Source organism: Pelecanus crispus, chromosome 26 (assembly GCF_030463565.1).
Source record: "Pelecanus crispus isolate bPelCri1 chromosome 26, bPelCri1.pri, whole genome shotgun sequence".
Lineage (NCBI taxonomy): Eukaryota > Metazoa > Chordata > Aves > Pelecaniformes > Pelecanidae > Pelecanus > Pelecanus crispus.
Window position 1 is genome coordinate 918,803 of NC_134668.1, and position 27,346 is coordinate 946,148.

The following is a 27,346-nucleotide window of genomic DNA, read 5'->3' on the forward strand; positions in this document are numbered from 1 at the left end:
CTTGCGTTTTTGGCTGAGGTGTCTTAACTCTACTCTTTCTTTTCCTTCTCCAGTCTAATTCAAAGCTTAAACTGGTCAGGAGTTTGGCTGTATGTGAAGAATCGTCTAGCCCCTTTGTAGATGGGCTGCTGGAGTCCCAGGTAGGCCTAGAATGAGACAAGCTGTGGAGTGTGGAAGCCTGGAAAATCCACGTCTTGCTAGAAGTGATGTCCTGTCCTGAGCTTGTGCCTCTCAGAGCCAAGAATTTCCAACAGGAGGCTGCTTTTGAAGGAAGCGGTCATGCCTGTGAGCACTGCTCGTATGTGTACAGTCACGACCCTTCTCTTACAAGGAATCATCTGCAACTCACTGGGCACCCACAACTACTCCAGTTGTGCAGGCTTACACCCCCAAAAAATGGAATGGCATTTTGCCTTCACAGAGCCCCTGGGGTTTTTGGCCACGGGAAGGAAGTTTTTATGCAAGCCCTTTCCTTGCAGCTCAGGGTGCAGTGACTGAAAGCAGCCAGCTCGCAGAGAGGTGATATGGAGTGCTCTGCAGAGATGATCCCCATCTGTGGTCACTGTGGGCAGTGACAGAGAAGCTGAAGCTTGAAGGTGGGCAGCAGTCAGGGAGGCACCGAGAACCTGTCTGCCCCGGCAAGAGCAGATGGGTTGAGCTTTCTCTGCCCAGACAAGCTTTAGAAGCACCAGATGGTGCAGCGTGCGGAGGTCTGAGCTGGCTCACTGTACATCAGGTTGTGGCTAGCTACAGCCCGTTTTCGTTGAGATGACGCAGTACCACACCTAAGACCAGCTTCGGTCTGTGGTGTAGACCAGAGACCTCTACGCTACTTTCAAGGACAAGGACAAACCTGGCCTGTGCCAGGGCTGAGGGCTGCCCAGACCACCTCGCCCCTGTGCTGAACGGGGTACTTGGCCTCCAAGCCTTCCTTGTGTTGAGGCTCCCAGCTCCAGAGGCTGCTTTCCTGCCTGTGGGTTTCACTTAAGAGCTGTAGGGTCACTGGGAGGACTGTGAGCACACATCACGGTGCCACGGAACTGCACTAGCGTAAAGGCAGAAGGACAGGGAAAGATCAGCTGGCACAAAGGGTAGTGGTTTTATAGTCAGTTTTAAGTTGAATTTGAGCAGCGCATCGTCTGACATCACCTTTGACAATCCTGCTGGTGTTTAACATTTCTTCCCGTGGAGCAGAGTGAATCCTCAGGCCATGCTGGGCAGTTGCAACTCAAGAGAGGAGGTGAAGAGAAGCATCAGAAAGCCCCATGTGGCACAGGGAGCACCCATCGCACTGCATAAGCTTTTGCTGTGCGTTCCGTTTTCTCCTCGTGCCCTTTCCCTTTCCAGGTTAGATGGTAGAGTCTTACTGAAACGGTGCGGGACCTACCTCGCCTTGGGCACTCCAGAGGCCAAAACGTAATAGCATTTTGTCAGCTTTGAACAGGGAAGCATGTGGTTTAGGTTCTGAGGTGATCCAGGCAAGGCAAGGTTTTCAACAGTGACAGATGCTGTTGAGAGGCCCCTCAGAGCCTGCCGAAGGCTTCTTGTTGGAAGGAGGGTGGGGAGAGAGGCCGCTTTGTCTGCTCTCGGAACGGGGCCTCTTAGGAAATGTCTCAGATCTGCGACCTGAGTCCCCTGCCTTTCCGTGATGCCTTTCTCAGCTGCCAACACCTCCAGCCATGGCAGTGATTCCAGGGAGTGTCCAAGTGACTCAGACCAGCCTGGTTTGTTTTGTTCCAGGACATCATTCAGTTGCACGTCAGCTGCCCCTCTGACAAAGAAGAGGAAAAGTCCACGAAAGATGGGGCTGAGAAAGAAGAAAAAGACAAGAATAAAGAAAAGGCACCAAGGAAAATGCTGTCTCGAGGTCAGGTGCTCGTTTGAACAGGGCAGGTCCTGTCTTGCCCGCTTTGAGGATTCTGCTGGCCAGTGGTACAGTTGTTGGAAGCAGAGCGGTTATCTCTGCTGATGACTGTACAGGAATGTATCGTTTTTATAACATCCTTTCTGGAGCAAAGCATGCGGAGGGAGAGGGAGGGTTTCTCTAGGTTGGCATGTGCCCCAACAGACTTGCAGGCTTCCTGCATAGTTTGTAGTGGTCTGGTGGCTTTTTAAACGTGCGGGTGCAAACCCAAGAAGACCCACTGTACAGACTTCTGCTTTCAGTTTAGATTTGATTTTATAAAACCTGCCACAGGTGGCAAGATGTGAAGCTGCAGGGAGGTGAGCTAAGTTTCTGCTGTGTGATCTTCTGTGTATGGTTTTGGGGGCATAGAAATGGCTAAAAGATACACATTTAATCTGGTGAGCAAATTGCACCTGCAATCCTTGTACAGATGGCAACTCTGCACCGGTGCAGATTCAGTTTCGCTTGCTGTTTTTTCTGTGATTACTTTTAAATTAAAAAGGGTGCGGGGAGAGGGGAAGAACAGGGCCGCCAGGGCTTTCCAGTTAAATAGCTTGAGGGATCAAAGGTGCAGAAGTTGCTTGTACAAAAGTATGGTGTCCTCCACTTGCAGGGGCCTCTTGTAACAGCATGGAATAGCCCAGGCGTGCTCTGAGAGGCTGGTTGTAGGGGCAAGGCTTTCTTCCACGAACTGATCTGATCCCCCTCTTGCCAGCGTCCCAGTGGAGCCTTGTGCTCGTAGTGCCTTGTATGTAGCGTGCCGGCCCTCCGGCTGCCCACGGGGGACGGGGTATCCCGTCCCTGTTTTACAGCTTGAGAAACTTGACCTAGAGGTTGCGTTCAGAGCCTGTGCTAGACACTGGACTTGAGCCCAGGTGATAAGTGTCTCAACCTGTGAAGTTCTGTAACAAGGTGGGCTTTTCTTCCTCTCTTCCTGTCGTGAATAGTCGGCGCTGAGAATGAGGGTGAATTTCCTGCGGCAGCAATGCAGGGGCATCATCCTCATGCGGGTAGCAAGACACACACCTCTTCCCTTCAGTCTATTCTATCGCAGTGTTTTGTTAATCTGTTCTGCTGCTGCTGTTGTTTCAGATTCCAGCCAGGAATATACAGACTCCACTGGAATAGATTTGCATGAATTTTTAGTAAATACACTGAAAAAAAACCCACGGTAGGTCCCTAGTTGGTAAAACAACTTGCTGATGGAGTGAAGGGAGGGAGGACCTGGCGACCGATGCTTCTTTGATTGACTCTTAAGCCCGTGGTGTTTGTGTGCGTGTGTGTGTGTATGTGTGTATTCATGGATCTTAGGAGAATAGGAGGGGGGACTGCAGCAACTACAGAAAGTACCTGAAAGTGTGCTTTCCGTTTTGGAATTCAGAGAGCGTTATTAGAGCTGGAGCAGTGTAGAAACAAAAAAGCACAACTGTAATTTTATATACTGCAGTCAATCAAAACATATAATTGTGTATTACGGAGAGAGAGAAAGAGGAAAAATCATTTGTTTGAATGCGAGCAGGAAGGAATCTTGATTGCTTTAAAACCCTTTCTAGAAATGATTGTCAAATACCAACCTCTAAAGGAACCGCTGCTGTGTCAGTAATAAATGTAATCAAGCCAAATGCTGGCATAGGAATAGCAAAGCTGGAGTCTCTACCAATGGAGCTTCCAGCAGAGCAGAGATTCAATATTACCAAAAGCCAAGCACTGTTAGCAAAACAACTTTAAACTGAAAAAAAATCTGGCAATTAATTTACCGCATATGAAAAAATGTGGAGTTTTTTAGTTCATTCCTGTGAAGGATGTGTGAAGCCTCGTTAGTAGTGTTGCTTGCTCCGGGTATTTGTGACTTTTCTCTGTTGCAGGGAGGGGGGTACCAAGCACAGAAAGCTGTGTTTCACTGTCTAACGGTGGCCTTTTCCTTTTTCTTTTCTTGACAGGGATAGAATGATGCTACTAAAGTTAGAACAGGAGATTCTGGAATTTATTAGTGATAACAAGTAAGTGATCATCAAGTTTGTGTCAAGCAAAAGAGGTTTGGTTTGTAACTTACAGCTTAGGAGCTTGGGCAGCCGGGGGAGAAGGGAGTGTCTTTCGGACACGCTGGTTAGGAGGCCTGTTCTCTTGTACGTCCTCCACCTCCTTTTGTTCATACACAGGGTTTCTGAGTATCGTATTGATTGGGTATTAGTTGCTTTAACACCGTATCCACTGGGAAGGAGATCAATGCTGTTGTGCTTCTCTTCCTAGCGTAAATTGGGGGTAGAGAAACCAGGGGCAGGATTCACATCCCAGAACGTGAGATAGAACAGGTGTCTGCAGCAGAGCTTGCAAAGTTCTTGATCTAACAGGATCAGAGCAGTCGCAGGATAAGTTCTGATTCTGGCTCCTGTTCCTGCTTAGAAACAAACACGTGCATTTCTGCACAAGCTGGTCTTGTTTCAGGAAAGACCTATTCAGCTCGAGCCCTTGAATCAGCCCAACTCTGGCAGAGCAGTGTAAGCCCATGCTCACGCTCAGTGCAAGCAGCAGCACTTGAATCCTGACTGACTGCTTGGAATGGGTGGCACGGTCTGATCTGGGATCTGGTTAAGGCGTCTCTGGCCTTGATCTCTCTTTTGCTGTCAGATTATCATCGTCCATTTCAAGGCCTTCTAAATTCTAATGCTTTCTCCCCTCTTCGCAGCAATCAGTTTAAGAAGTTCCCTCAGATGACCTCATACCATAGGATGCTGCTACACCGGGTAGCTGCCTACTTCGGCATGGACCATAACGTTGACCAAACCGGGAAGGCGGTCATTATCAACAAGACCAGTAACACACGAATGTAAGGGGGAGGGAGGGAGAACAACTGGGCTGGCATCCCCTTCCCCTCCCTGCATGGTGCTACCTGGCCCCCAGACACAGAGCCCAGGCGTGGTCCAGAGCGAGACGGATTCCACACCACATTTTTTTGCCTCCATAAGAAGGGCAGGTCCCCTGTCTAGAAGAGAAGAATCCTTCACTTTCAGTCCTAAGTGTAGGTATTTGCAAGCCCTTCCTAACCCTGTTTAGTTCTCAGAGAAGGGGCAGGAGCTCTTGTTGCCATCAGACAGAGGAGAGATTTAACACAACAAACATCTTTGCACGCCCCCTCACTCCCTGCAAAGCAGTGGGTTTATGAAGACAGTTCTATTTCCATTTTTTCCCTTCTAACAAGGGCTGGTTCTTCCTGCAGCCCTGAGCAGAGGTTCTCTGAGCACATCAAAGATGAGAAGAATGCAGAGTTCCCGCAGAGGTTTATCCTGAAACGAGATGATACCAGCATGGACCGAGATGATAATCAGGTAAGGGGTGGCAGTGGGGTATCTGCATACTTTATGAAAGTCAAATGCAACTTTTCTAAGATGAGAACAACCCTAAATTTCTCTTGGGTTTCCTGCAGTAACCTTCTCTAATAGAAGCTTCCACCCCACCCAAGCAGCAGTATCTAGATATATCATGAAACTTTACAAAATACTGTGGAAATGTATGAAGAATTTGTGTGGGTTGTAGGGGGGGGGTACTTTTCTGTACCCTGAATATCAACTGGTGGCTGGGCCAGGCTTTAAGGTGAAGCCTTTTGCTAAGGTTTCCTTGGAAATGCCCATGAGCTGAGTGTTGCCAAGCATCTCTCCCACCCCTCCCTGGGGCTTGCAGCGAGTCAAGCTGTGAAGTCATCAGGACCTCGCAGTGCTGCTGGAAGGAAACCATCGGCAAAATGAAACACTTTGAGCTCAGCAGCATTGCCAGTCATCGGAGCTAAAAACCCTCCCGAAGCTCTGGCTGCCTTCAGGCTGTCACAGGTGGCACCACACCCGTAACGCAGAGCTAGCTTGTTCATCTGTGGCTGTTTTCTGTGTCAGACAGAATCTTGAACGTCAAAAATGGGGCAAGAGACAGGAGACCTCTTCACCAGGGATCTCATGCTCTTTGCTCTTGTAGCTCCCATCTTTACGTCGCCCCAGCATACCACTGTTCCTTGCTTTGGGTCATGTTTCTGAACTGAAGTCATCAGGATGGGGAGCTGGTCGTTGCAATCAGTATCAGTTTCTGGTTTCCCCATGGTGGCACTCTGCAGGTGATGCAGCTACCCACGAAGCACAGAATCCATGACTGAGCAGGAGTTTGCTGTGTTGGCATATGCTCCAAAGAGCGGCCTTTAGCTTTTGACCCCTGGGAACAGACTGTCTTTCAGAAGCACATGGTGATATTCCTGATCTGTCGTTTCCGAATCAGGCAGAGTTCAGGTAGAGTGGTTGTGCTTGATCCAGGAGGTGGAGTGCACTAAGACCTCCAGGATGTTCATCCCTAGACATAGGTGTCCAGAAGGTAGGTTCAAAGGCAGAGGCTGTGTCATTGCATCCAGGCATCAGGCACACACTCCGTAAGCCACATCCACTTACACTGCTACATAAAAATATCAGCAGCTGACTGCGCCCCTTGCTCCCGCTGGCAACTGCTGACCCGCTGAGATGTGTTTGTCCCTTCAGATCAGACTCCCCTTGCAGGATGGGAGAAGGAGCAAATCTATAGAAGAGCGAGAGGAAGAGTATCAGCGGGTCAGGGAGCGGATATTTGCACGAGAGGTAAGCTTGGATGACTCACTTGCCAGGTACCCTCCTGGAACTTTGTGGCAGAAGGTGTCCTCGAGTATGCTAAGAGGTCGGATCTCGTCATTGCCTTTTCTACAAATTTCCCCGTGTTCTTGGTATCTACCATTGAATTCCAGCTCCTAACAAAGGTGTCTAAGACATTGAGATAGAGGAGCCACACCCCAGTCTGCTCCTTCCCTAAATTGCCTGTTTCAGGGGGCAATAGACGTGTGGGGACTGAGAGAGGAGGCAGTTTTGCTCCTTGCTGCCCGGCAGGATTATAAGCTTATGCAGTGGCATTTCTGGGATGACCAGCAAATCAGTCGATGAACCTGAAAGGAGCAGCAGCTGTCTCCCCCAGCTTCTCTCCAGTGCTGCAGCTTCGACCTGCTGACCAAGCAGTGCTGGCCTTGCAGTATCAGGCAGGGCTCCGTGCCTTTACAGGATGAATCGGGGCAGTACGTTTATTGTCTTTCTTACGAAGTGTCCAGCTTGGTTATTGCTTCCTTGAGATCTCTGCTCCCTACGTGGAACTCCTCTAAGCCGGAGCTGTGTTCCTTGCTCACGTCTGGCTCAGAGAGGCTGCTGTGCTCTGCTGTGTTGAGTACTGTCTGCCAGCTGGAGGAAGCTCTCCATGCTGCGCCAAGTGGCAAATGATGGAATCAGGGACGATTCCAAGTGCCCATCTGCCATGGATCATGTTCAAAGTCCAGCTCCTTGCCTGCTGCTTTTGAGCGTCAAGGGGACGACGCCTTTCATTTGTCCTAATGGGAATTGCCATGTGCCTGCCCAAGGAGGATGTTCAGGCAGCTGCTGTGCCGAGGCCCTGGTCAAGTCACCAGGCTTCAGCTGATGACTCTCCAGCCAGGTGTGATCATGGACTTGTCTTACGTGCACAGGCCCAAAGCCATCCAGACATAGAATCATAGGATGGTTTGGGTTGGAAGGGACATTCGAAGATCTTCTAGTCCAACCCCCAGACGTGTCAGTAAGCAGCTCTGCCTGTAGCCCTGGCCTAGAGCGGGCGCTGTCCCATGGTAGCCCAGCGCTGGGTGGGCGTATCCTTACCCTTGCTCTGTGTTCGTGGGCTGAGCCAGTGCTTTGCATCTGGTTTCCAGAGGCAGGGGTGACTATCGCAGGGTGGGCTGGGGGGCTTTGAGCCCTCTGCCTTTTTTTTTCCATGGCTCTGATAATTGTGCCTGCACTTAGCAAATGAGGACCCTTGTATGTCTGGCCTTGATTGTCCCGTTGACAAAGCTACCATCAAAGCTGCCTTGGAGCAATGAAGTAGGGAGTTGAGGACTCGGGTTTGCAAACTCTTGAGAGATCTCAGGGTCGCAGGTAGCAGGAAAGGTTCCTAATGGGCCTGGATGGAGAGCCAAATGGGACTGGTGTGCAGAAGGCTCAGCAAGACTCCCGAGTGACCATGTAACTGGTGCACAACGCAAACTGTGTCCGAGCCCCATACTGCTAGTGCTTTGCTCCTCTTTGCTTTGAAATTGCCTGGGTTTGTTGCTTTCAAAGTTACTAAGTCTCCCTTTTCTTTCCTTCCCATCTCCATGTCTTTTCCGCGCTTCCAGACTGGCCAGAATGGATATCTCACTGATAGCAGGTTAGTACTGTTTAGCAGACACTATTTGTACCTCTGGCTTTCTCTATGGAGGACTGCATGACTCTATAATGATGCTTTTTTCTGATGTTAACCGACAGAATCTCCAAAGAAGGCTTTTCTTCTAGTTCTCACAAACGGAGGCAGATTTTTAGGTATCTCTGTGTGACTTATTTTGTACATTGTCCTGCTGAGTAAGTTTACCCCATGCATGGCTGCTTGTGAAGTTCTTGAAGTTGTATTTTTTGCAACATCAATTTCTGAGTCCTTTTTTGCTGATTCATCAGTTAAAATGGAGGGGTGGAAGGTGGGAACGGCAGGGAGGAATGGGGAAGCCGGAGGATTCCAGCAGTTTTCAAACCATTCCGCCTCTTGTTTCCCAAAAGGATAGGAAAGCCCCTGCCCTTACAGTGACAGGATCAGCATCCAGATAAGGTGGGGTTGTCCCTAATCCCTGATTATAAAGGCTGGCTTGCTTAATGGTAGCAATGAAGTGTCTCAGGCTTCCATTTCAACCAGAGTACGCTGCAGAGGGCACTGGGGACATATTTGAGCAGCATTTTCTTACTAAGTAGTTTTCCTGTGGATGAAAGGGCTGAAAGGATGGAGTTAGCCTGATGGCTCACCTTGCACAGACCCCTGCTGCAGGAGGCTGCTGAAGGTAGGAGGATAAAGAACAGGATGAAAATGGAGAGACCCTCATGCCTGCTGTCCTCTTGTTTAATAGCCAAAGCTCTGGAGATGAAGCATCTCTGAGTATGAACAGGACAGGAGGATCTAGGCAAGTGTAGGAGCAGCTTTGCCCCTCTCCTCAGTCCGTCACATGGCTCAGGCCATCCTTGGAGGGACACTGTCGTGGCAAATCAAGTGTCCTCAGCACAGTTACAGGGACTGTGTGCTGGAATCTGCCTGTGGCAGTGGTGTTCAAGGCGGGGGGTGTTCAACTTTTCAGGTCAGCCATGGGGCTGCAGTAAAACTCACCTGGCAAGTGGCAAACCCATTGCTGATGCGATTGCAGCTTTAGGAGCTGAGCTGCAGCCAGGGCTGCGCTAGGAGTTTTTCCGACTGTTGTGCCCAGTCCTAAAGAGCTTGGTTAACCTGCTGTCTTTGTTTTGTGGTTCTCATAGTGGGACGGGGGAGAATATGTGGGTCTTGGGACCATTTTGAGCTCTGGACAGAGATAGACAAGCTCTTGAGGAGATTGGGGTTCCCTCAGTGGTGGTGCTGGAGGTGAGGTCTGTGTGAACTCCAGAGACCTACCGCCCTCAAAGCCCGGCGTTCAGAGCAATACAGCTGTTTCACTCGCTTGGAAGTCCTGTATTCACGCTGCTGAGACATGGACCTGATTGCAGAGAGCTCTCTGCTGGTGGACACACTTGGAAACAGGCTGTAGGAAGGCTACTGGAGAGAAAGGCATGGCTGGAGCTCCTAGGGCAGTGCTTTCAGAGAGCAAGGGTGCAGTAGTGTGCCTGGAGTTTGGAGAGCATTCGTAGAAAAAGCGGAACCTTTATGCTGCTGGGTTAGCAGTAATCAGCTTGAGAGGGTTCTGGGTTCTCAGGGAACCAGAGTTTGCAGCCGAGTCAGAGCAGAGGCTGTGACATGCCGTGACATGCCATTCCATGCCCCTTCCACACACACAGACATCGCTCCCACCTCGCTGAACATCCCCAGGAGCAGCCTTCGGAGTTTGGTTGGAGAGAGCCCAAGAGCTTGACCGTGATGCTTGTTAGGTCAACTGTAATTCGGGGTTTGAGGCTGCATAGTCCTGTTCCTTCACCTCTTTAGGGATATAACTGGTTTTCCAAGAGACATATTTTCTTTGGCACTCGCATGCTCCCAGCAGCCCAGGACATCACCTCAGAAGTTCCTTCCACAGCTGTCTTTTCCCCTCCACAACTGCGTGGAGCTGCTGCCAGGCTCAGCCTGCAGCGTTATATGAGCATCTCTTCCAGCGTTGCCTTCCTCACCACTCTCCCAGTGACGACCCAGGAACCCATTACCGTGCTTGTGATCCTTAGCTGGGCTGATAAACCAGGCTCACTGCTTGGGATTTATTGCTGATACTCCCTAGAGTCCTGCTGTGGCCAGACCTGGCCTGGGGCTAAGGGAGGGTGACCGGTGGGAGCACAGCTCTGAGCGTGGCACTGTCCCAGCACGTAGCTGTTCCAGCTGGGCAGAAAGCCTTGCCAGGGCTGGTGTGGAAAGTGGTCTCGGAAGATATCAATCAGCCTTGTCTCGAGGGCTCTGTTAAAAGCTCCCTGTTCTGAGACAAGGAGGGCTCTAGCAGGGGATCATGCTCTGACCCTGCTGGCATCTCCTGCAGGCTGGGATCTGGCTAGGGAAAAGGGCCAGGAGCCAGCTCTCAACACACGCTGAGGAAGATCAGCAGTGTCTGGGTCTTCACAGTGCATGCCCAGGAAAGCTGTGACCCAGGGTGTGTGTTTGCTGTCAGATCCCGATACGAAGTGCCAACGTGCTGTGTCGCAGAGCCAGCTGCTGACCAGGCTCGCCGCCCCGATGCGGCGGTACTGATGCAGCAGGTCCTGCCGCTGCCGCTTTCCGCTGGAGGTGCGGTCTAACTCCTCCGGTCTCTGCAGGGGCAACCGGGACAGTTTGAACCGGGCCTCAGGCAGCCGCCAGAGCAGCACAGAGAGCGAGATCAAGTCCCTGGAGCCTCGGCCATGGAGCAGCACAGATTCAGATGGCTCCATCCGCAGCCTGCGACCGCCTGTTACCAAAGCCAGCAGCTTCAGTGGCATCTCCATCCTGACACGGGGGGACAGCATCGGGAGTAGCAAAGGCAGCGCTGCCAGCAGAACGTCCCGGGCAGGTACTGTACTGTTTCCCCTGCACACCTTCTGCCAATGGGCGCCTCGCAGACGTAGTCTTCAGGCTGGGGGACTGGGGCTCGTGATGCTCTGGTCGGTGACTCTGGTTAAAGTGGGACATGGTTGGCATCACCTGAATGTGTTCAGTACCTCGGCAGGGATATGCCAGTTGGTTCATCATCTGCTTTTTCCCTACTCACCCTCAGATCTTCCTTCCCTTTAGCAGAGTTATCCAAGACAAAGGAGATTGTTTAGTCCCATACCCTGGAACTCAAGCTACCAATTTTCTCTCCCCTTGTTTTCTCTCCCCTGCTGTGCTGCAAGTTATGTTGCCATTCCTTTCTGCTCTCCACAATCCCTCACAGCCCTAAGGAGACTTAGTCAGGGTGAACCATCTGGCACTTTTCCTTGCTTTCCAGCAAGGAGGTCCAGGGAAGGGTGTCACCAATTAGCGTATCTCATCAGACACACAGTCTATCTCATCGGCCAAAGGCTGTGTTAATTGGTGTCTGCCTACGATGTTCTCTCAAAATGATTCACTATACTCCCGAGAGCAAACATAACGGCAGGGAGCTGGGCCTGCAGCTCTTCAAGAGCTGTTGAATACAGCTCAAGGTTTCAGGAGCACCAAGGGGAATTAGGATCATGAGTCTCTCTGCCTGCTTCAGATCCGTTCTTCCTTTTCCATCTAGGTAACGCAAAGGGTAGCCCATGCACGGAGAATGTTACTGTGGGGCATCACTGGTAATCTGTTACTGACAACAGCTTCCCAAGGGGATGCGCGCTGCACTTGGCAGGGTCCCAGCCCTTCTATCGGTGGGGAGCAGAGCCCTTTATTTTCAACTGACTGCTTGTGAAAGGCATTTGTGGAAGAGGCACCACAAGTCTTTGCTCTCGTTTTAATGGTCCAGTGGTAACTGAGGAGCCATATGGTAGCTGGTTACAATTGCTGTGCAATATCAGTGAGCAAAATCCAGTGTTGTCTCACTGTCTCGCTTCCTCCGTTCTCACTGGCAGGCAGCAGGTCCCCAAATGCTTGAGAGCTGTCATTTTACTGGGGAGGGGAGGCAGATTGGTGCTTGTGGGTGATCAGACTGCTCCACAAGAACCCTTTCAAATAAAAGGGATGGATCTAAAAGGCAGCCAGGCTGCTGTTCCAGCACCCAGGCCGGCTTTGAAAACTGCACATTCATCTTGCAGTTTGAAGGTGCCTACATCATCTCTTGGGACCCTTTTTCCATTGTGCTCAGGGCTGCACTTATTCTGATTATTGCAACCACCTCCAGGACTGATTCATCAACTGATGGGAGCAGTTATTTGAAGATCTGTCCCAGCCATGTGCAAAGCAGAGCAAGAGAGGATCTGCTTTTTTGCTTTTTCTGTATTTTTCTTCCAGGTCTCCCCTGAGAACAGAAGCCAATTTATCTCCAGGTTTTATATAATGGCGAGTGATTAGAAACGTCTTGGGGGGGGGGGGGGGGGGGGAGCAAAGGAATTTTCACTTGGGGGAAAAAAAAACCCACCACCCTCCATATCCTCATGTTTATTCTGGGGGGAAGAAGTGCTCAGGACTCTGGGGCTCTTTTCCCATCTCAGCATTCAGCCCCTGGGCAACTGTCAGCAAAATATGTCCTTCTTTGCACCATGTGGCTGATGATACAGACCTCCTTAGTAGAATGCCTGAAGATTAGCTGTTGAAATGCAGTAGATCAGAGGCAGAATTAGTTAAATAGCAGCTACTGGGCATCAAGCAATAGTTTCACAGCCCTTTTATTTCTGGAAGTAAGACTGAAATCCTGAGGAGAGCAATTCCCAGCTGGGTGCCCTGCAGCATGTATCGCACTCTTTCCTAACAATTTTTCCTACCACGGGAAGGAATTGCTTTTGGCATGCCACCCCCTGGCCTTTTACTCGAAAGGTGTGCGTGTGCTGGGTCTATGTGGCCAGAAATTGGGATTCCCTCACTCCCCTCTCTGTTCTGGGCAAGCACTCGAGCAGATCACGACGACGTATTGCTGTCCGAGCAGGGGCCATGCCTAGCTGCAGAACTGAGCTGCGACTGGGAACAGCTCTCCAGCTTCTTTCCGCAGCCTGGTTTGTGGTACTGAGCTGACGTGCATGTCTCTGGCAGCTCCCTCTTTTTGGAATCTCTCCTCATGCTGGGGTGGGGAGCCTTCCGCCAGGCAGGTGCTGCTGTTAACAGCCAGATTCCTCTTCCCAGCAGAAGGCCTGTGGCATTTATAGAAAGCCCTGACTTGTGCCTGGTGCTTTCCAGACAAGACAGAGAGCACACCCCTCCAAAGAATCAATTACAACACAGATGTGTTTTTATGACCCTGTGCCAATCGTGCCAGCACCTGCACCGAGCATGCACTGTCCTGTGGGCAGATTCATCGTACCAGCCTGCCGTTGGCCTTTTAATTCCCTGCCGTTCTGAGTAGCGTTGGAGGTTTACACAAACAGCAGCTACCTGAGAGCTGTGGCTGGGGACCGCTGTGCAGGCTGTGCGCTCGGAGTGAGGGTGCTAGGCTGGGGTCAGGGAAGAGAGCACGCTCTTGGGAATAACAAGGGAAGAGAGCACGCTCTTGGGAATAACAGCTGTACAACTCATAGCCATAGCCTGGAACAAGAATTGCATCCTGGTCTTCCCTGTGTGGGGCAGGGCATGCACGGGTCTGGGGGAGAAGGAGGTGCTGTGACCAGCTGTGGAGGGTGTGTGGACGTGGACACGGGGAGCAGAGAGGTACAATCACTCGGAATCCCGAGGGTGTCGACACCTTGGTTTGCTGTGAAGCAAACCAGTGACATAGCCAGCAGCCTGCTCACCCTGTCCCCTGTGGAAGCTCCCATGTGGACAGCAAAGAATGCAATCTGGCTGCAGTACAGGAGGTAGTGACATCAACGAATCAATGTCCTTCTCTCCCAGGTACCAACTCTGCCATGCCTTTCTCTGTTCAAGGTTTGGTACTAGGTGCCCCTGAAGCATGCAGCCAGTCCCCTTCTTCACAGCCCAGCCGCGGCCTCCTACCCTGCACAGCCCAGCAGCCCCAACCGCAGCCACCCCAACAGCCACCACCGCAGCCCCAAGGACTTCCACCTGCAGCCCAGCAGCAGCCAGCCATGAGTAACCACATGATATCCCAGGTGAGTCGCTGCCCGGTGTCCAGGGCTCGGTAAGCTCCTCGGGCACACAGGTGGGAGGTAGAAGCAGAGCCAGCGTACACCCAGGGTGCTCTGGACTCACGCTTGCCCAGTGGGTTTTGGGTGTCCTCACGCTTGCTGTCTGTTAGGGAGTGACAGTCCCTCGGTGCTATTGGCAGAGAGCAGGAGAAGGTTCGGGGCCTTGCTGAGCCTGAATATGATGCTGCGCCACATCTCAACTTGCCAGCCTCTTCTGTGTGTGCTTGGGCCAGCAGCCCTCCTGGCAAGGGGTCTGTAGCCCTGTGCTGAGTGGCAGGGTTACGTTTTGGAACCAGTTGCCCTCCTGGTGAGGGACTGTCACAAGCGATAGTTGGGTTTGAGCTCCCCAGTGCTGAAATCCCATGGCTGGTCGCCTGATGTCCTGGGGAGAGGCAGACCTGGAACCATGCCTGGGTGTGTGGAGGATGGGTGGAACTGTGCCTGGACTCTCCAGACCCTCCCCAAGTTAAACCCAAGGGATGTTCCACAGCCTGCTGGGCTATTTCTGAGGATGGAGCCCTCTGGAAAGCACTCGTGGCTGTCATTCCAACATACTTTGTTCTGCTCTGCTCCTGAGGCTGTGAAAAACCACGGCACAAGAGCTGCCCCTATATCACTGCAGGACTGGGGAAGGCGGGAGCCAGCCCCGGGGGGCACGTTTGGAGAGCAAAGCTGCCTCGTGTTCAGTGGGTGCAGAGCTGGGTGGTGTGCACGGGAAGTGTCCTCAGTCCTCCCATCCTGCCCTACTCAGAGCGGTGTGTCAGTGCTGGACCTCAGCCTGCCCGTGAGTTTTATAGGGATCCTTTCAGGTTCATCACCTCATACTTAATGATGTCTCCTACAAGAACTGGAAGTTACACTGGAGGTTTTCAAGATGCCACTGGACAGGGAGGGTGCTAGATAATCTTACCTGGGCTCCCTTTCCCATGAAAGGTTGGACCAGATGATCTTCCGAGGTCCCTTCCAACCTGGGCTGTTGTATGGTTCTAAGTGTTTTCAGTAGGCTGGGATGGGAGGAGGAAACAAGCCTCCTCAAACAGCTTTTCCTGCGGATAACATGAGCAGCTCCTTGCTGTCTGTTGCCGTCTGTATGAGGATGGGGGGAGCTTGTAGTTCTTGGGCCCTGGACTGGCTCCAGAGTTGTGGATCTGTTTGCAGAGGACACTAAGACTCAAGGGAAACATCTCAGTTGTATGGATGAGGTGTCTCCCTGGGGTAGGCAGGGTCCAGCGCTGAGGCTAGCAGGGAGTGTCTGTCTGGAGCTGTAGCATGGCATGGGACGGAGCACAGTGCCCTGGGTGGGAGATTTGAACACACAGCAGGCTGCTGGAGCTTGTGTAGCATCACTGTGTCTTGCTGGGGGTTTATTTTATATCTTCTACTGTTTGGCTGGTTTAGGTCCTGGAAAAACTTTTTTCATGTGTTTGACTGTTGGCAAAAGGTCTGAAAATCATAGAAATCATAGAATCATTGAATCGTTTAGGTTGAAAAAGACCTTTAAGATCATCCAGTCCAACCATTAACCTAACATTACCAATTCCTCACTAAACCAATTAAGGGTAGACTAGACTAAACCATGTCCCAAAGTGCCACCTCTGCCCATTTTTCGAACCCCTCCATGGATGGGGACTCCCCCACCTCTCTGGGCAGCCTGTTCCAATGCTTGGCTACCCTTTCCGTGAAGAAATTTTTCCTAATATCCAACCTAAACCTCCCTGGCGCAGCTTGAGCCCATTTCCCCTCGTCCTATCGCTGGTTACTTGGCAGAAGAGCCCGACCCCCCTCCCTGCCCCCTCCTGCCAGGAGCTGCAGAGCAATCAGGTCTCCCCTCAGCCTCCTCTCTCCAGGCTGAACACCCCCAGCTCCCTCAGCCGCTCCCCACCAGCCCTGTGCTCCAGACCCTTCCCCAGCTCCGTTGCCCTTCTCTGGCCACGCTCCAGCACCTCAATGTCCTCCTTGTGCTGAGGGGCCCAAAACTGGACACAGCATTTGAGGTGTGGCCTCCCCCATGTGCATCCACCTTCTGTCCCCTCTTTTTCTGCTGCTCGTTTGTGATGGATCAACCACCAGAGGTCAAAGCAAATGTTCAAAAAAACAATCCCGTGCTGACCGTTACAGGTTTGGTGCCCAAAGCACAGTGTGTGGTGCTTGAGTCAGGTGTTGTCCTAAACGGGCATCAGCAGGTCCTCCCAGTGACAAAGTGAGAGGGGCCCCTACAGAAGGCAGGAGTGAAGAAAAGATATTTATTACCAGGAGGAAAGGCCAAGAAGCACTGCAGAGAGAGCTGGGCGTCAGTGCCACGCACAAGCGGGCAGTAGAGTGGGAGAGGCACAGAGGTTGTGCTGGGGGAAGGGGCTCTCCTGCTGCTGTTGGCCGTAGCTGGCCTTTGTGAACTTGCGTCGCTGTTCATGCAGGCAAGCGCTGCTTTGCGGCCATGGTCAGCCTTCCCGGCTTCCACAAAGCAACTGGCCGGGCTGTGTGTCTTCACAGAGAGAGGAATGCTCCCCCGTTCTGGTCTCCATGCTTTCCAACCCTCTGCAATGCCCTCCTATGTGTGTTTGCAATGGGCTCAGTTGACTAACCTTGTTGTTCCTTCTTTCTCTCCTTCCTCCTATCCTTCCTTCCCCTCCCGCCCTTTTCCTACCCAAATCTCTCTCCTCTGCTCCCTTCTCTGCTGGTCTTAGCCGGTCCCAGCGCTGCAGCCTGTTCAGTATTCTCCAAGCTCCTGCCCCCAAGTCCTCTTGCCAGTCTCTCCACCCCAGCAGTACAACTTGGTATAAACCCCATTTCCTCTTCTGCACTGTCTCTGTTGTACTCGTGTGCTGTGTTTGTGTTGTATGAGCTTTTGCTAATCAGGTATGTCGTGGACGCTGCACCCCGTGGGTTTGGGATTCATGGAGGCTCTGCGCTGCAGTGGGGACAAGGCAGTGGGATGCCTGAGGCTGTGATTCACCCTGATTCACCAGGGCTGGGCACTGAAAAGAGCCTGGGGAAGAGCAAGTGCCAAGCCCAGAGCTCCACCAGGAAGCAACGCTGGTGCCCAGCGCTGGGGTCCAGGGGCCATGACTGCCCTGTGGTCTCAGTCAGCCCCTGTGTTGTCTCCGCTGGGTCTTTCGGGAGCGGCGCGTGCCCCGTGGGACGTGGCCTCTGGGCTGGGGCTACCCCTGCCTGTGTGGGGCCCCCCCCGCATGTCACCAGTGTCCACTGAGCATTCGGGCCCCCCCAGCAGCTCGCATGCCCCTACCCCTGTCCTGCAGAATGCTCTTGGTCTGTGGCTCATTGCTGGGGACCTTTCTTGGGCGAGTTCCTCCACGGAGAGTAGGGAGAAGGGGTCTGCAATCTACTCAGCAGAGCTCTGTCCTACATGCTGTTGTCCTACATGCTGTCCTCCTCCATCCTTCCCACTTCTCCCCAATGCAGGCGGACGAACTCAGCAACCCCTTTGGGCAGATCAGCCTCAGCCGACAGGGCTCTACGGAAGCGCCGGATCCTTCCTCGGCGATGTTCCAGTCATCCCTCATCTCCCAGCATCCTCAGCAGACAGGATTCATCATGGCAACCCCTGGGCAGCCCATTCCCACCTCCAACTACTCGGCCTCAGGGCACACGGCCCCCACACAGCAGGTGCTGCAGCCCCAGGGCTACATTCAGCCTCCCCAGCAAGTAAGGACATGCGCAAGCCTGGAGGGGACGTGCACCTCGGCCCAAAGCTGGCAGGCAAGGGGCTGCTGGGGAGCAGTCCAGAGAACAGTTCCTTGCGAGCGGGTCCCCTCTTTTTCTGCTGCTCGTTTGTGATGGATCAACACACGGGGGTCCAAGCTGCGGGTCAGCGCACAGCCTCACTAGGCACAGGATGATCTCTGCCCTCTTGTCCCTCTGAGCTCACAAGGCACTTCTCTGGGGACACCTCTGGCCATTTCTTGGGGGAGGGACAGTGACCACATTCAGGGCCGACACCTCTAAGCTCTCTTTGGGGTCCTGCAGGGCATTATGACCTCTAGGATTGTTCCCCTGAGCTGTGATGAGAGTTGTGCCTACTGTGCTCTTGCACTACTGTGCTGGGAAAGGCTTGGATGTGGAGGCTGGGAGGAGCGGGAAGGGGCTGCGGTTCCCTGAGGAGCTATCATCTGGCCAGAGCCAAAGCCCTGGTTGGTTTCCTTCGGCAGAAGCCAGGCCAGGTGAGAGAGAAAACTGGTCCTGGGGGACCAGCTTTCTTGGTCCCACTCCCTCTTGTGTTCTCATCACCGTGTTTTCTTGATTCTGATAGATTCAGGTTTCTTACTACCCTCCTGGGCAGTACCCGAACTCCAGCCAGCAATACCGATCTCTCAGTCACCCAGTGGCCTACAGCTCCCAGCGCACTCAGCAGCTCCCCCAGCAGTCCCAGCAGCCTGGTAAGGGGGTGTAGAAGTGGGGAGGGGGCATGTTTCCCTTTCCTGCCACTCTTGTTGGCTCTAAGGATCTCCCATGCACTGTCTGGGGCCGGGCTGCACTTCCTTTTCTCCCAGTCTCTGCTGGACTTGCTGACTGTAGAGTGCCTCTTGACGGTGCAAAGGCAAGTTGAAACTTGGCCTGGCTGCAATGGCTGTTTTAGTCGTTTCCCTCTCTCTCAGCATGTAGCATGTGCTGAGGTGCTGGAAGGTGGATTTAAAGCCAGGAGCTTCCTTCAGATCTCTTTACATCTGCCGTAAAGGAAGCCCTTTTCCCACTCTTTAGCAAGAGATGGGCACAAAGCAGGATTTGAGCCCTCATATGCCAAGTGTCAGGCTGTCTCCTGTGGCCAGCTGGGAAGCTGCTCCATTTAAGCCCTGTTCTGACAGGTTTACAGCCAATGATGTCCAACCAGCAGCAAACATACCAAGGTGTAATGGGAGTGCAGCAGGCACAGCCCCCTGGGCTCCTCAACAGCCAGAGGAACAGCATGGGGAGCCAGATGCAGAATATGATGGGAGTGCAGCAAGCGCAGCCCCCTGGCCTTCTCAGCAGCCAGAGGAGCGGTATGGGGAGCCAGATGCAAGGCCTGATGGTCCAGTACACCCCACTGCCTTCGTACCAGGTAGGCTTCGGTTGCTCTCTGATGAGGGGCTGCTGGGGAGGGGGTCTCAGCGGTGCAGGCCTTGTGGGAAGTGCCCTGTCCCTGTGCCTGAGTGATGGAGCCAAAGATGGAGACGTACTCACCTTGAGAAGATAGTGCGTGCTTGCCAGCTCGGGGAGGGCACGTCCGCATTTGAATCTGTGTGGGACGTATCTTGAGGAGGACTGAGTGCGGCTGGTCCCTTCACCATTGCGTTCACAGAAGAGCTGGCAGGGGCTGCCCTTAGAATCCTAGAATCATCAAATCATTTAGGTTGGAAAAGATCTTTAAGATTATCCAGTCCAACCATTAACCTACATTACCAAGTCCACGCTAAACCAATCAAGGGCAGACTAGACTAAACCATTCCCAGAGTGCCACGTCTACCCATTTTTGTCTGAGCAGGATGGCTCTGGGCTGCAGCAGCCAGCCATCTGGCATCTCTTCTACCTTGTACGGACCTCGCTGGTGTCTCTTTGCGGCCAGTTCTCCCTGCTCCTGCTCTGTGTTACCTGTCATTCCATAGAGCCGCTTCTTTCCTCCCTGCACAGGTTCCCGTGGCCAATGAGTCCCAGAGCGTGGTCCAGCAGCCCTTCCAGCAGCCAGTGCTTGTACCAGCCAGCCAGTCTGTTCAGGGGGGGCTTCAGGCTGGAGGGGTACCCATCTACTACAGCGTCATCCCAACTGCCCAGCAGAACGGCACCAGGTAAAGCTGTATCTCTGGCCTGCCTTGGGGAGAAGGGGGTCCTGCTGCCCTGCTGAAAGGGCACAGCATCCTGCTCCCGCAGCTAGAGGAGACGGCTGGGCACCGCAGATGCTGCTCATCTCTTGAGCTGGCTCAATCCTAGCTCCCCTAGTCAGCGCTTCTGGACACAGCTGTCCTGCAGCATGCGGTGATTCCCGTGCTCCTCCCGAGGCGGCTGTGTTTCCAGCCATCTCCAGCACTGAGGGAGCTGGTGGTTGCCTGCGCAGATGGGCAGGCTGTTTCTCCCCATCCCCGGCACCTCACCAGAGCACTCTCTCCTTCACAGCCCTTCGGTGGGGTTCCTGCAGCCACCAGGTTCTGAGCAGTATCAGATGCCACAGTCCCCGTCACCCTGCAGCCCGCCACAGATGCAGCAGCAGTATTCAGGTAAGAGGGGCCACCGGTCAGGGTGGGCGCTGATTCTGCACGGGTTGGATCCCGTTTTGTAGAGGCTGCAGTGAACAGAGCTGCCAATTCACAGCCAAGTCTGGCAGCTTGGGTTTCCTTAGTCTTACCCATCCCGTGGTCCACTGGGAATTACCAGGACGTGGCACAGCGACTTTGCTCCAGGCTGATGCTGGCCTGTGCCTGGCATCTCCTTGCCACGGTGGGCAGGCAGGGTGGGTAAGCGGAGCTGCTGTGGGCTGCGCACTCCCTCTGCTGGCAACACGGCCTGGTGGCACCAGGGCAGCTCAGGGGAGCGGGGAGTGCTGGGGATGAGAGGAGCACGGGGATTCCTGCATCCTGTCCCAGCTGCAGGGAAGTGAGCTGGGGCCTGGTGAATCGCTGCAAGAGCTGGAGCCAGAATACTCGAGCTCTGTACCCAGCTCTGTGATGAGATCCTTTGCCTGAAGTTTTGCTGTGGTGCTCAGAGAGGTCACCCGAGTTGCCTTTAACTTGTCCCCTCTGCTCACGTTTCTCCTGGATTAAAAGCCGTTGCTCTCTGATATAAGCTGTGAATTCAGAGAGGGATCCCGACTGGGTCTTGGCGGGGCCTTTTTTCAGCCCATCTGAGCAGGCGGGAGCGGCAGAGGAGGGGGTACGGAGGGGGTGTTGTAGGGAAGAGTGCGAAGTTGCGCAGACAGGTAGGCTGCCTCTTGCCCCCCCGGCAAGCAGCAGCAGCAGCAGCAGTGCGCGGAGCCTGGGCAATACCGCTGCCGTCGTCTCTCCCCAGGGGTGTCTCCGTCAGGTCCTGGCGTGGTTGTGATGCAGCTGAACGTCCCCAACGGCCCCCAGGCCCCCCAGAATCCCCCTGTGGTGCAGTGGAGCCACTGTAAGTACTACAGCCTGGACCAGCGGGGGCAGAAGCCAGGAGACCTGTACAACCCAGACACCAGTGCTCAGGTATTGAGAGGACTGGGAAGCAGGCAGCTCATCTTTTGGGAGCAGCCTGGTGGGAGAGAGAGGACCCCAGCATCCGTGCTGTCCGGATGGGCTGGGAGCTGGGGGTGGGCTCGTCCCGTGGTGGTGAGACAGGCGTGGGACCGGTCGCAAGCACCGGGGCTGTCTAACGCTCTCCCTCCCCCAGGCCAGCACCCAGCTGAACAGCCCCATCACGTCCCCCACCCAGTCCCCGACACCATCTCCTGTCACCAACCTCAACAGTGTCTGCACGGGGCTGAGCCCCCTCCCTGTCCTCACGCAGTTCCCCCGGCCCATGGGCCCGGCACAAGGTAAGGGGAAGGTAACAAGGTAAGCACAGAGCTGGGACTTCCCTGTGATTTCTTCAGACCCCTACAAACGTTTGCTTCTTTTCTGCAGGTGATGGGCGCTACTCATTGCTGGGCCAGCCACTGCAGTATAATCTGTCTATCTGTCCTCCACCACTGCTCCACAACCAGCCCAACTACAATGCACACCAGGTAAAATTGGGCCAAACCCCCACCCACCCTTTCACTGTCCTGGGAGCAGAGCAGGACTGGCCCCCTCCTCTCCCCCTGGACAGCCCTGCCTGGGCAGGGCCCAGAAGTAGTTAAGAAGTGAGTCTCACACCCTGCCCTGTGCTTGCACACCCCTTGATTAGGTAGCAGGCTGCCTACCCTGGGCTCGTGCCGTCCATGTGGGCTCGTGCCGTCCATGTGGGCTCGTGCCGTCCATGTGGGCTCGTGCCGTCCATGTGGGCTCGTGCCGTCCATGTGGGCTCTTGCCGTCCATTTGGGCTCTTGCCATCCATTTGGGCTCTTGACGTCTGTCTGGGCTCTTGACGTCTGTCTGGGCTCTTGACGTCCATTTGGGCTCTTGCCATCCATTCAGGCTCTTGCCGTCCATTCGGGCTCTTGCCATCCATTCGGCAGAGCTGCCGTTGTAAATGGATTTCCCTAGAGCCTGGCACTGGGCTAGAATTTCATCCTGCTCCCAGCTTTGCCCAGAAGCAGTGTCAGCCCCAAGTCCTTTGAGTGGGCCTGGAACCATGGCTGTGCCTTGATCTCATCTAACTTACCCGAGCGCAGTGTAACCTCAAAGGTGCCAGGGGTGCAAGGTTCACCCAGGTGTCTTCGTTCCCCTCCACAGCCGTGGCCTAGTCAAGTTTGGTCTTTCCCCCCCGCTCCCAGGGTGTTCTGTGGGCACTGTGAGGCCGCAGCGTCTCCTCAGGTGACTCGCTACGATTTTTCTTCTTTAAGGGGCAGACTGGAATGAAACATGGAAACCGGAGCAAGCGACAGGCCCTCAAGTCAGCATCCACTGACCTTGGGACAAGTGATGTAGGCAAGTGGCCCTCCTCAAGCAGTTCCCTCTTTGCCCTCTGCCCACTGCGTGGGCGTCGCTGGCGGTGGCAGAGACTCCAGATGCCATCTCTGCCCGCACCATCCCACAGAACCCATTGCTGGGGGTGGCTGCGGAGAGCGGTTCCTGCCTGCCGCCGCCTCCCCCGCGCGCACAAACACGCACGGCCCACGTGAGGCCGGGCTTGGGGCGTGCGGCAGAGCCGGTCCCGGTCAGCTGGGCCCGCTGGGAGGTGGGAGGACGGGGGGTTGCTCTCAGGAACCCGGTAAACACTGCCGGCACTGACCAAAGCTTTTGAGGAAGAGCGGGGAGAAATTGTGGGAGAGTCAGTGATGAGCACCAGGACACCTGGGCCCTATTCCTGCCTCTGTAAGGGTTGAAATGATGGAGCAGGTGGAGCTGGCAGAACTCCTGAGATTTTATTCCTCTTTGCCTGCAGAAAGTGAGTGTCCAGACCCCTGAGATCTTGTTCCCACCGTTGCCTTCCCAAGCGACCCTGCCCTCTCGTGCTTCCATTTCCCAGTGGGGCCAGGAGCTGCAGAGCCCTCATCTTTGTAAAGGGCTTTGGGATCTTCCAGGGGTGGCTGCGAGGGCGGAAATCCCCAGCGGATCGTTTCTCTCCAGAGGGGAAGGGGCTCCCTGTTCCTCGCCCTGGGGGGTCTCCACTTTGTCATCAGGGAGGGAAGGAGAGGCACGGGTCTGGCTTCTCCCCGCAGCAACACAAGGCTTGCGAGTTGGGCAGGAGCCAGAGAGCCTGGAATGGAGGCAGTCTTCCCTGGCTCTCTGGAGGCTTCAGACTTGTCCCCCATGTCACCTCCATGTCACCACCACCGCCACCAGCAGCTGGTTGCAGGGGGCCCTTTAAATGCTGCTTGCCGGAGAGCTGCCCCCCTCCCTGCAGCTGGCATGTTCATGACATGCCACGTTAATATTAGCAAAGAATCCATTCGGCCAGCCCTCCGCTAAGCCCGAAAGCCAGGGCTGGAGCCAGGAGGCAGCAGAAGTGTTTGGGTACCACAGGGCAGAGGCACAGAGGTTGGCCTGACACTGGCCTGGGCACACAAGGGGATCCTCCCCGTGGGTGAAGCACGCAGGACAGCGTCACGCTCGGGATCCGCACGTGTCGACGTGCGTGCAGCCTGTCCGCCTCCCTCCCAGGGACAGAGGGCAGGCGAGCTGGGTTAGCTCCCCATCCTGGTACCCAAGGCTCAGCGTAGGAAGATGGGGCAGAGCAGCCGGGAAAGCCCTAACCGAAAAGCCGAGCCTGGCCAAAGGACGCAAGGAGGACTTGGTGTTGCGGAAGCCCTGGGCACGTGGGGGTCCCAGTCTCCTCTTGAAGCAGGCAATGGGGGGACCAGGGTGCGGGCATCGGAAAGGATCAGGATGGGGCACTGCAGGGAGCAGTTTGAAGGGGAAGAAGTGACTGGCTTAAAAAAATATATTCCTAATGTGGGGGCAGCTTAGCAAAGCGCTGCTTTCCTGGGCAAAGTAGAGGTGACTGCTCCAGCCCCAGAGCTGGTGAGGAGCCCGCGCGTCAGCTCTCGCTGCGCTGCTGCATCTGCTGCCGCTGACACGTGCTCTCTTCCCGCCGCAGTGCTGGGCCGGGTGCTGGAGGTGACGGACCTGCCCGAGGGCATCACGCGGACAGAGGCCGACAAGCTCTTCACCCAGCTCGCCATGGCCGGTGCCAAAATCCAGTGGCTCAAAGAGACTCAGGGGCGCCGTGGAGATGGGGGCGGTGGGGACAGCAACGGGACTCCAGAGAACGGCAGGCACAGTGACCTTGCTGCCTTATACACCATCGTGGCCGTGTTCCCCAGCCCGCTGGCTGCCCAGAACGCCTCCCTCCGCCTCAACAACTCCCTCAGCCGCTTCAAGCTGCGTGTGGCCAAAAAGAACTACGACTTGCGGGTGCTGGAGCGTGCCAGCTCACAGTAGGGCTCACGCATGAGCACAGAGCACACTGGACTGCGGGCACTTCCCTCTGCCTTCTCTTTTCCTTTCTGCCCTCCCTTCCTCTCACCCTCCTTCCTGGATATATTTATATGGACATAATTAAGAGACAAGAAATTGATTTTTTTTTTTATTATTATTATTATTATTATTTTTGGAGTGATGCCCATGCCCGCCCACCTTACCCTGTGTATATTGTTTTGTTAAGCACTGTGTTGAACCGCACATACAGGTGTTGATTGGTATGTTCACTGCACATTTTATTTAATCTGATTATTATTTTGGGGGGGGGGTATTTTTGGTTTTATTTTATTTGGGGGGTTGTTTTTAAATATAAAAAGAAAACTTGTCCATCACTTTAACGCTGCTTTCCCATTCTCTGCCAGTACCAGTGCTAGGGGCTGCCCGTGCTGCGTCTTCGGGGTGAGGTGACAGCCAGGGAGCGGAACGGGCCCTCGCAGGAGGGTGTGTTCCTGCCCAGGTCCTGCCCCCGTGCTTGGCACGTCCGAGGGCTGCAAGCTCATGGCTTGCCAAGGCTGGGAGAGGAGTGCTGAGCACTTTGACCTGAGGCTGGTGTCGTGTCCCCTGCCCCCGTCAGATATTTGTAGCCTCTTTTCCCAGCTGCTGGCCCCATGCAGCTGTGCAGTGGCAAGAATGGGGCTGCAGGGTGTCCCCAGCTGCATCCCCTGCCAGGAAGCAATGTGTTCCTCCTGATTACAGGGGAGTAGCCCTTGAGCTGAGAGGTGCAGGTATCGCTGCGTCCTCCTGCCCCGTGGGGACAGGAGTTGGGCTGGCACCCCCCAACCTTGGCATTGCACACAGCAGCTGGAGCCTCTTGCAGCATCTGGATGCAGTCGTCAAGAGTAAGCGCAAGTGGAGAGGTAAGAGCTGCCTGGAAGGGGTGGGCTCCGACCCCACCTTGGTGCAAACTCCTGCCCCGCTGCCACCAGCAGCCTGGCAGGGACGTACAGGTCTAGAGACTCTGGCACTGGGGTGCCTGTCCAGCTCCAGGGACCTGGCACCCGCTGCCGGGCAGCACGATAGCAATGGGGTCCCCAGCTCTCCCCCCCGTGGCAGCTCTCCATCTCAGTGGAGAGGTTTAGATTGGATATTGGGAAAAACTTCATGGAAGGAGCGGTCAAGCATTGGAACAGGCTGCCCAGAGAGGTGGTGGAGTCACCATCCCTGGAAGTGTTCAAAAAATGGGCAGACGTGGCACTCTGGGGCATGGTTTAGTGGGCATGGGGGTGTTGGGTTGATGGTTGGACTGATGATCTTGGAGATCCTTTCCAACCTTAGTGATTCCCAGTTTTTACTTTCATTATAAATAATCCAGCCCCCAAGCCAGGAAACATGAAATTGCTACTCTCCCCTTAATGGGTTTAGTGGTGGACTTGACAGTGTTAGGTTAATGGTTGGACTGGGTGATCTTAAAGGGCTTTTCCAACCTCAACGATTCGATGATTCTGTGATTTGCTGCCAGGGGGGTATGGGGCAGCCACGAGAGCTGCCCCATAAGAGACCCCACTGCTGCCACTCTTCCCTTTTCCCCTCCCAGCTGCAGGGGCTCAAATGCGAGAGCAAACAAGCCATCAAGGCTGGAGCGCTTGGTGTGCCCCGGCTCCGGCTCCGCTGCTGCCCCATGCCAGGGGGTGGGTGGGCCCCTGGCACGCCCAGCAACCCACTAACGCAAATAGCCGGTGGCTCCTCTCCACCCCGCTCCCCTCCTGGCTCACGCATGGGCTCCAATTTCTCGGCGTCAGCCTCCGCCAGCGCTCAGCTGTCGGCTCCCCTCTGGCCTGTCACTCCCGCTCTCCACGGGACTGGGGCGGCTGCCCCCCTCCTCCCTGCACACCCGGCACGGAGGGCCGGGGGGCTCCGCAGCCAACGGGGCCCCGACGTCGGCCGCCCTTTTGCGGGGTTTTTCATCGCAGGACGAGAGCTCCGAACGCAGCGTAAGTGCGTTTCCGTGCGCGGCTCCTCCTCAGCCTGGCCGCTGACCCCCGTGGGCCCCAGCTCCACCCACAGTGCTGCAAGACCCCGGGGCTCTTTGCCTCCGCAGCACCCCTCGCTCTGGGACTCCCCGTCGCTGTTTCGCTGCTGGTCACCCTGGTTGGTTTCCACGGGGGCATGGGGGGGGGCCCTCGCGTGAGGTAGAACCAAAAATAGCGATGTCTGCGTAGAAGGACTGCGGGGATGGTTGACAGTCAAAGGTGGCATCAGGCACGTTTTGGGGGATGCGGGAGCAGATCCTGCCCCCGTGGTAGCACGGGGCTTCTGTGGAGGAGACAGCAGGGCTGCTCGGCGGTGCCAGGCGGTGTTGTTAGGCATGCTTGTCCGCAGGGGCCAAGAGTGGCACCATTTGTAGCGTATTCGTGAGATGGAGATGTCTTGGAGATGGACACGTGCAGGTAGCCCAGGGTCTGGCTCGCAGCACTTGGCGCCACGTCCGCTGAGCAAGCGGCAGCGCTGTGCCCGCTGGGCTGGGAGCCCAGCAGGTACCCCCGGGGCCCCAGGACTCGCCCGCAGCAGAACCGGCCCTTGCTGGGGCAGGAGCTGCGGGCAGGGCGGCAGGAGGTGGTGCTGCTGGGGCAGCGGGAGGGACGGGCGCGGGAGATGCTTCCCATCCAGCAAGGTCCGGCCCTTCCTGCCCTGCTGGGCACCTGCAGTGGGAACAGCCCCAGCCAACGCCATGTCTCTTTTCCCCTCGTAGC

At 54.8% G+C, this 27,346-nt stretch overlaps 1 protein-coding gene across 2 annotated transcripts in view; it reads left to right on the forward strand.

The window, feature by feature from the left end:
• R3HDM2 (R3H domain containing 2) overlaps window positions 1–24,944 on the forward strand; it is a 64,345-nt gene extending 39,401 nt beyond the window's left edge. The window contains exons 6-28 of one of the 2 annotated variants that reach the window (XM_075724919.1): window positions 54–140; window positions 1,741–1,867; window positions 2,999–3,077; window positions 3,847–3,906; window positions 4,593–4,733; window positions 5,124–5,232; window positions 6,418–6,513; window positions 8,100–8,131; window positions 8,230–8,283; window positions 10,726–10,958; window positions 13,916–14,100; window positions 16,821–16,910; window positions 17,557–17,799; window positions 18,404–18,530; window positions 18,957–19,000; window positions 19,076–19,192; window positions 19,762–19,916; window positions 20,242–20,342; window positions 21,130–21,299; window positions 21,484–21,628; window positions 21,717–21,817; window positions 22,577–22,661; window positions 24,274–24,944. In XM_075724919.1, the coding sequence (XP_075581034.1) occupies window positions 54–140; window positions 1,741–1,867; window positions 2,999–3,077; window positions 3,847–3,906; window positions 4,593–4,733; window positions 5,124–5,232; window positions 6,418–6,513; window positions 8,100–8,131; window positions 8,230–8,283; window positions 10,726–10,958; window positions 13,916–14,100; window positions 16,821–16,910; window positions 17,557–17,799; window positions 18,404–18,530; window positions 18,957–19,000; window positions 19,076–19,192; window positions 19,762–19,916; window positions 20,242–20,342; window positions 21,130–21,299; window positions 21,484–21,628; window positions 21,717–21,817; window positions 22,577–22,661; window positions 24,274–24,617 (2,925 nt within the window). In that variant the 3' untranslated portion in view covers window positions 24,618–24,944. Of the gene's footprint in view, window positions 1–53; window positions 141–1,740; window positions 1,868–2,998; window positions 3,078–3,846; window positions 3,907–4,592; window positions 4,734–5,123; window positions 5,233–6,417; window positions 6,514–8,099; window positions 8,132–8,229; window positions 8,284–10,725; window positions 10,959–13,915; window positions 14,101–16,820; window positions 16,911–17,556; window positions 17,800–18,403; window positions 18,531–18,956; window positions 19,193–19,761; window positions 19,917–20,241; window positions 20,343–21,129; window positions 21,300–21,483; window positions 21,629–21,716; window positions 21,818–22,576; window positions 22,662–24,273 lie in introns of both variants that reach the window. The other variant, XM_075724918.1, reaches the window with a different exon arrangement.
• The last annotated feature ends 2,402 nt before the right edge of the window (window positions 24,945–27,346 follow it).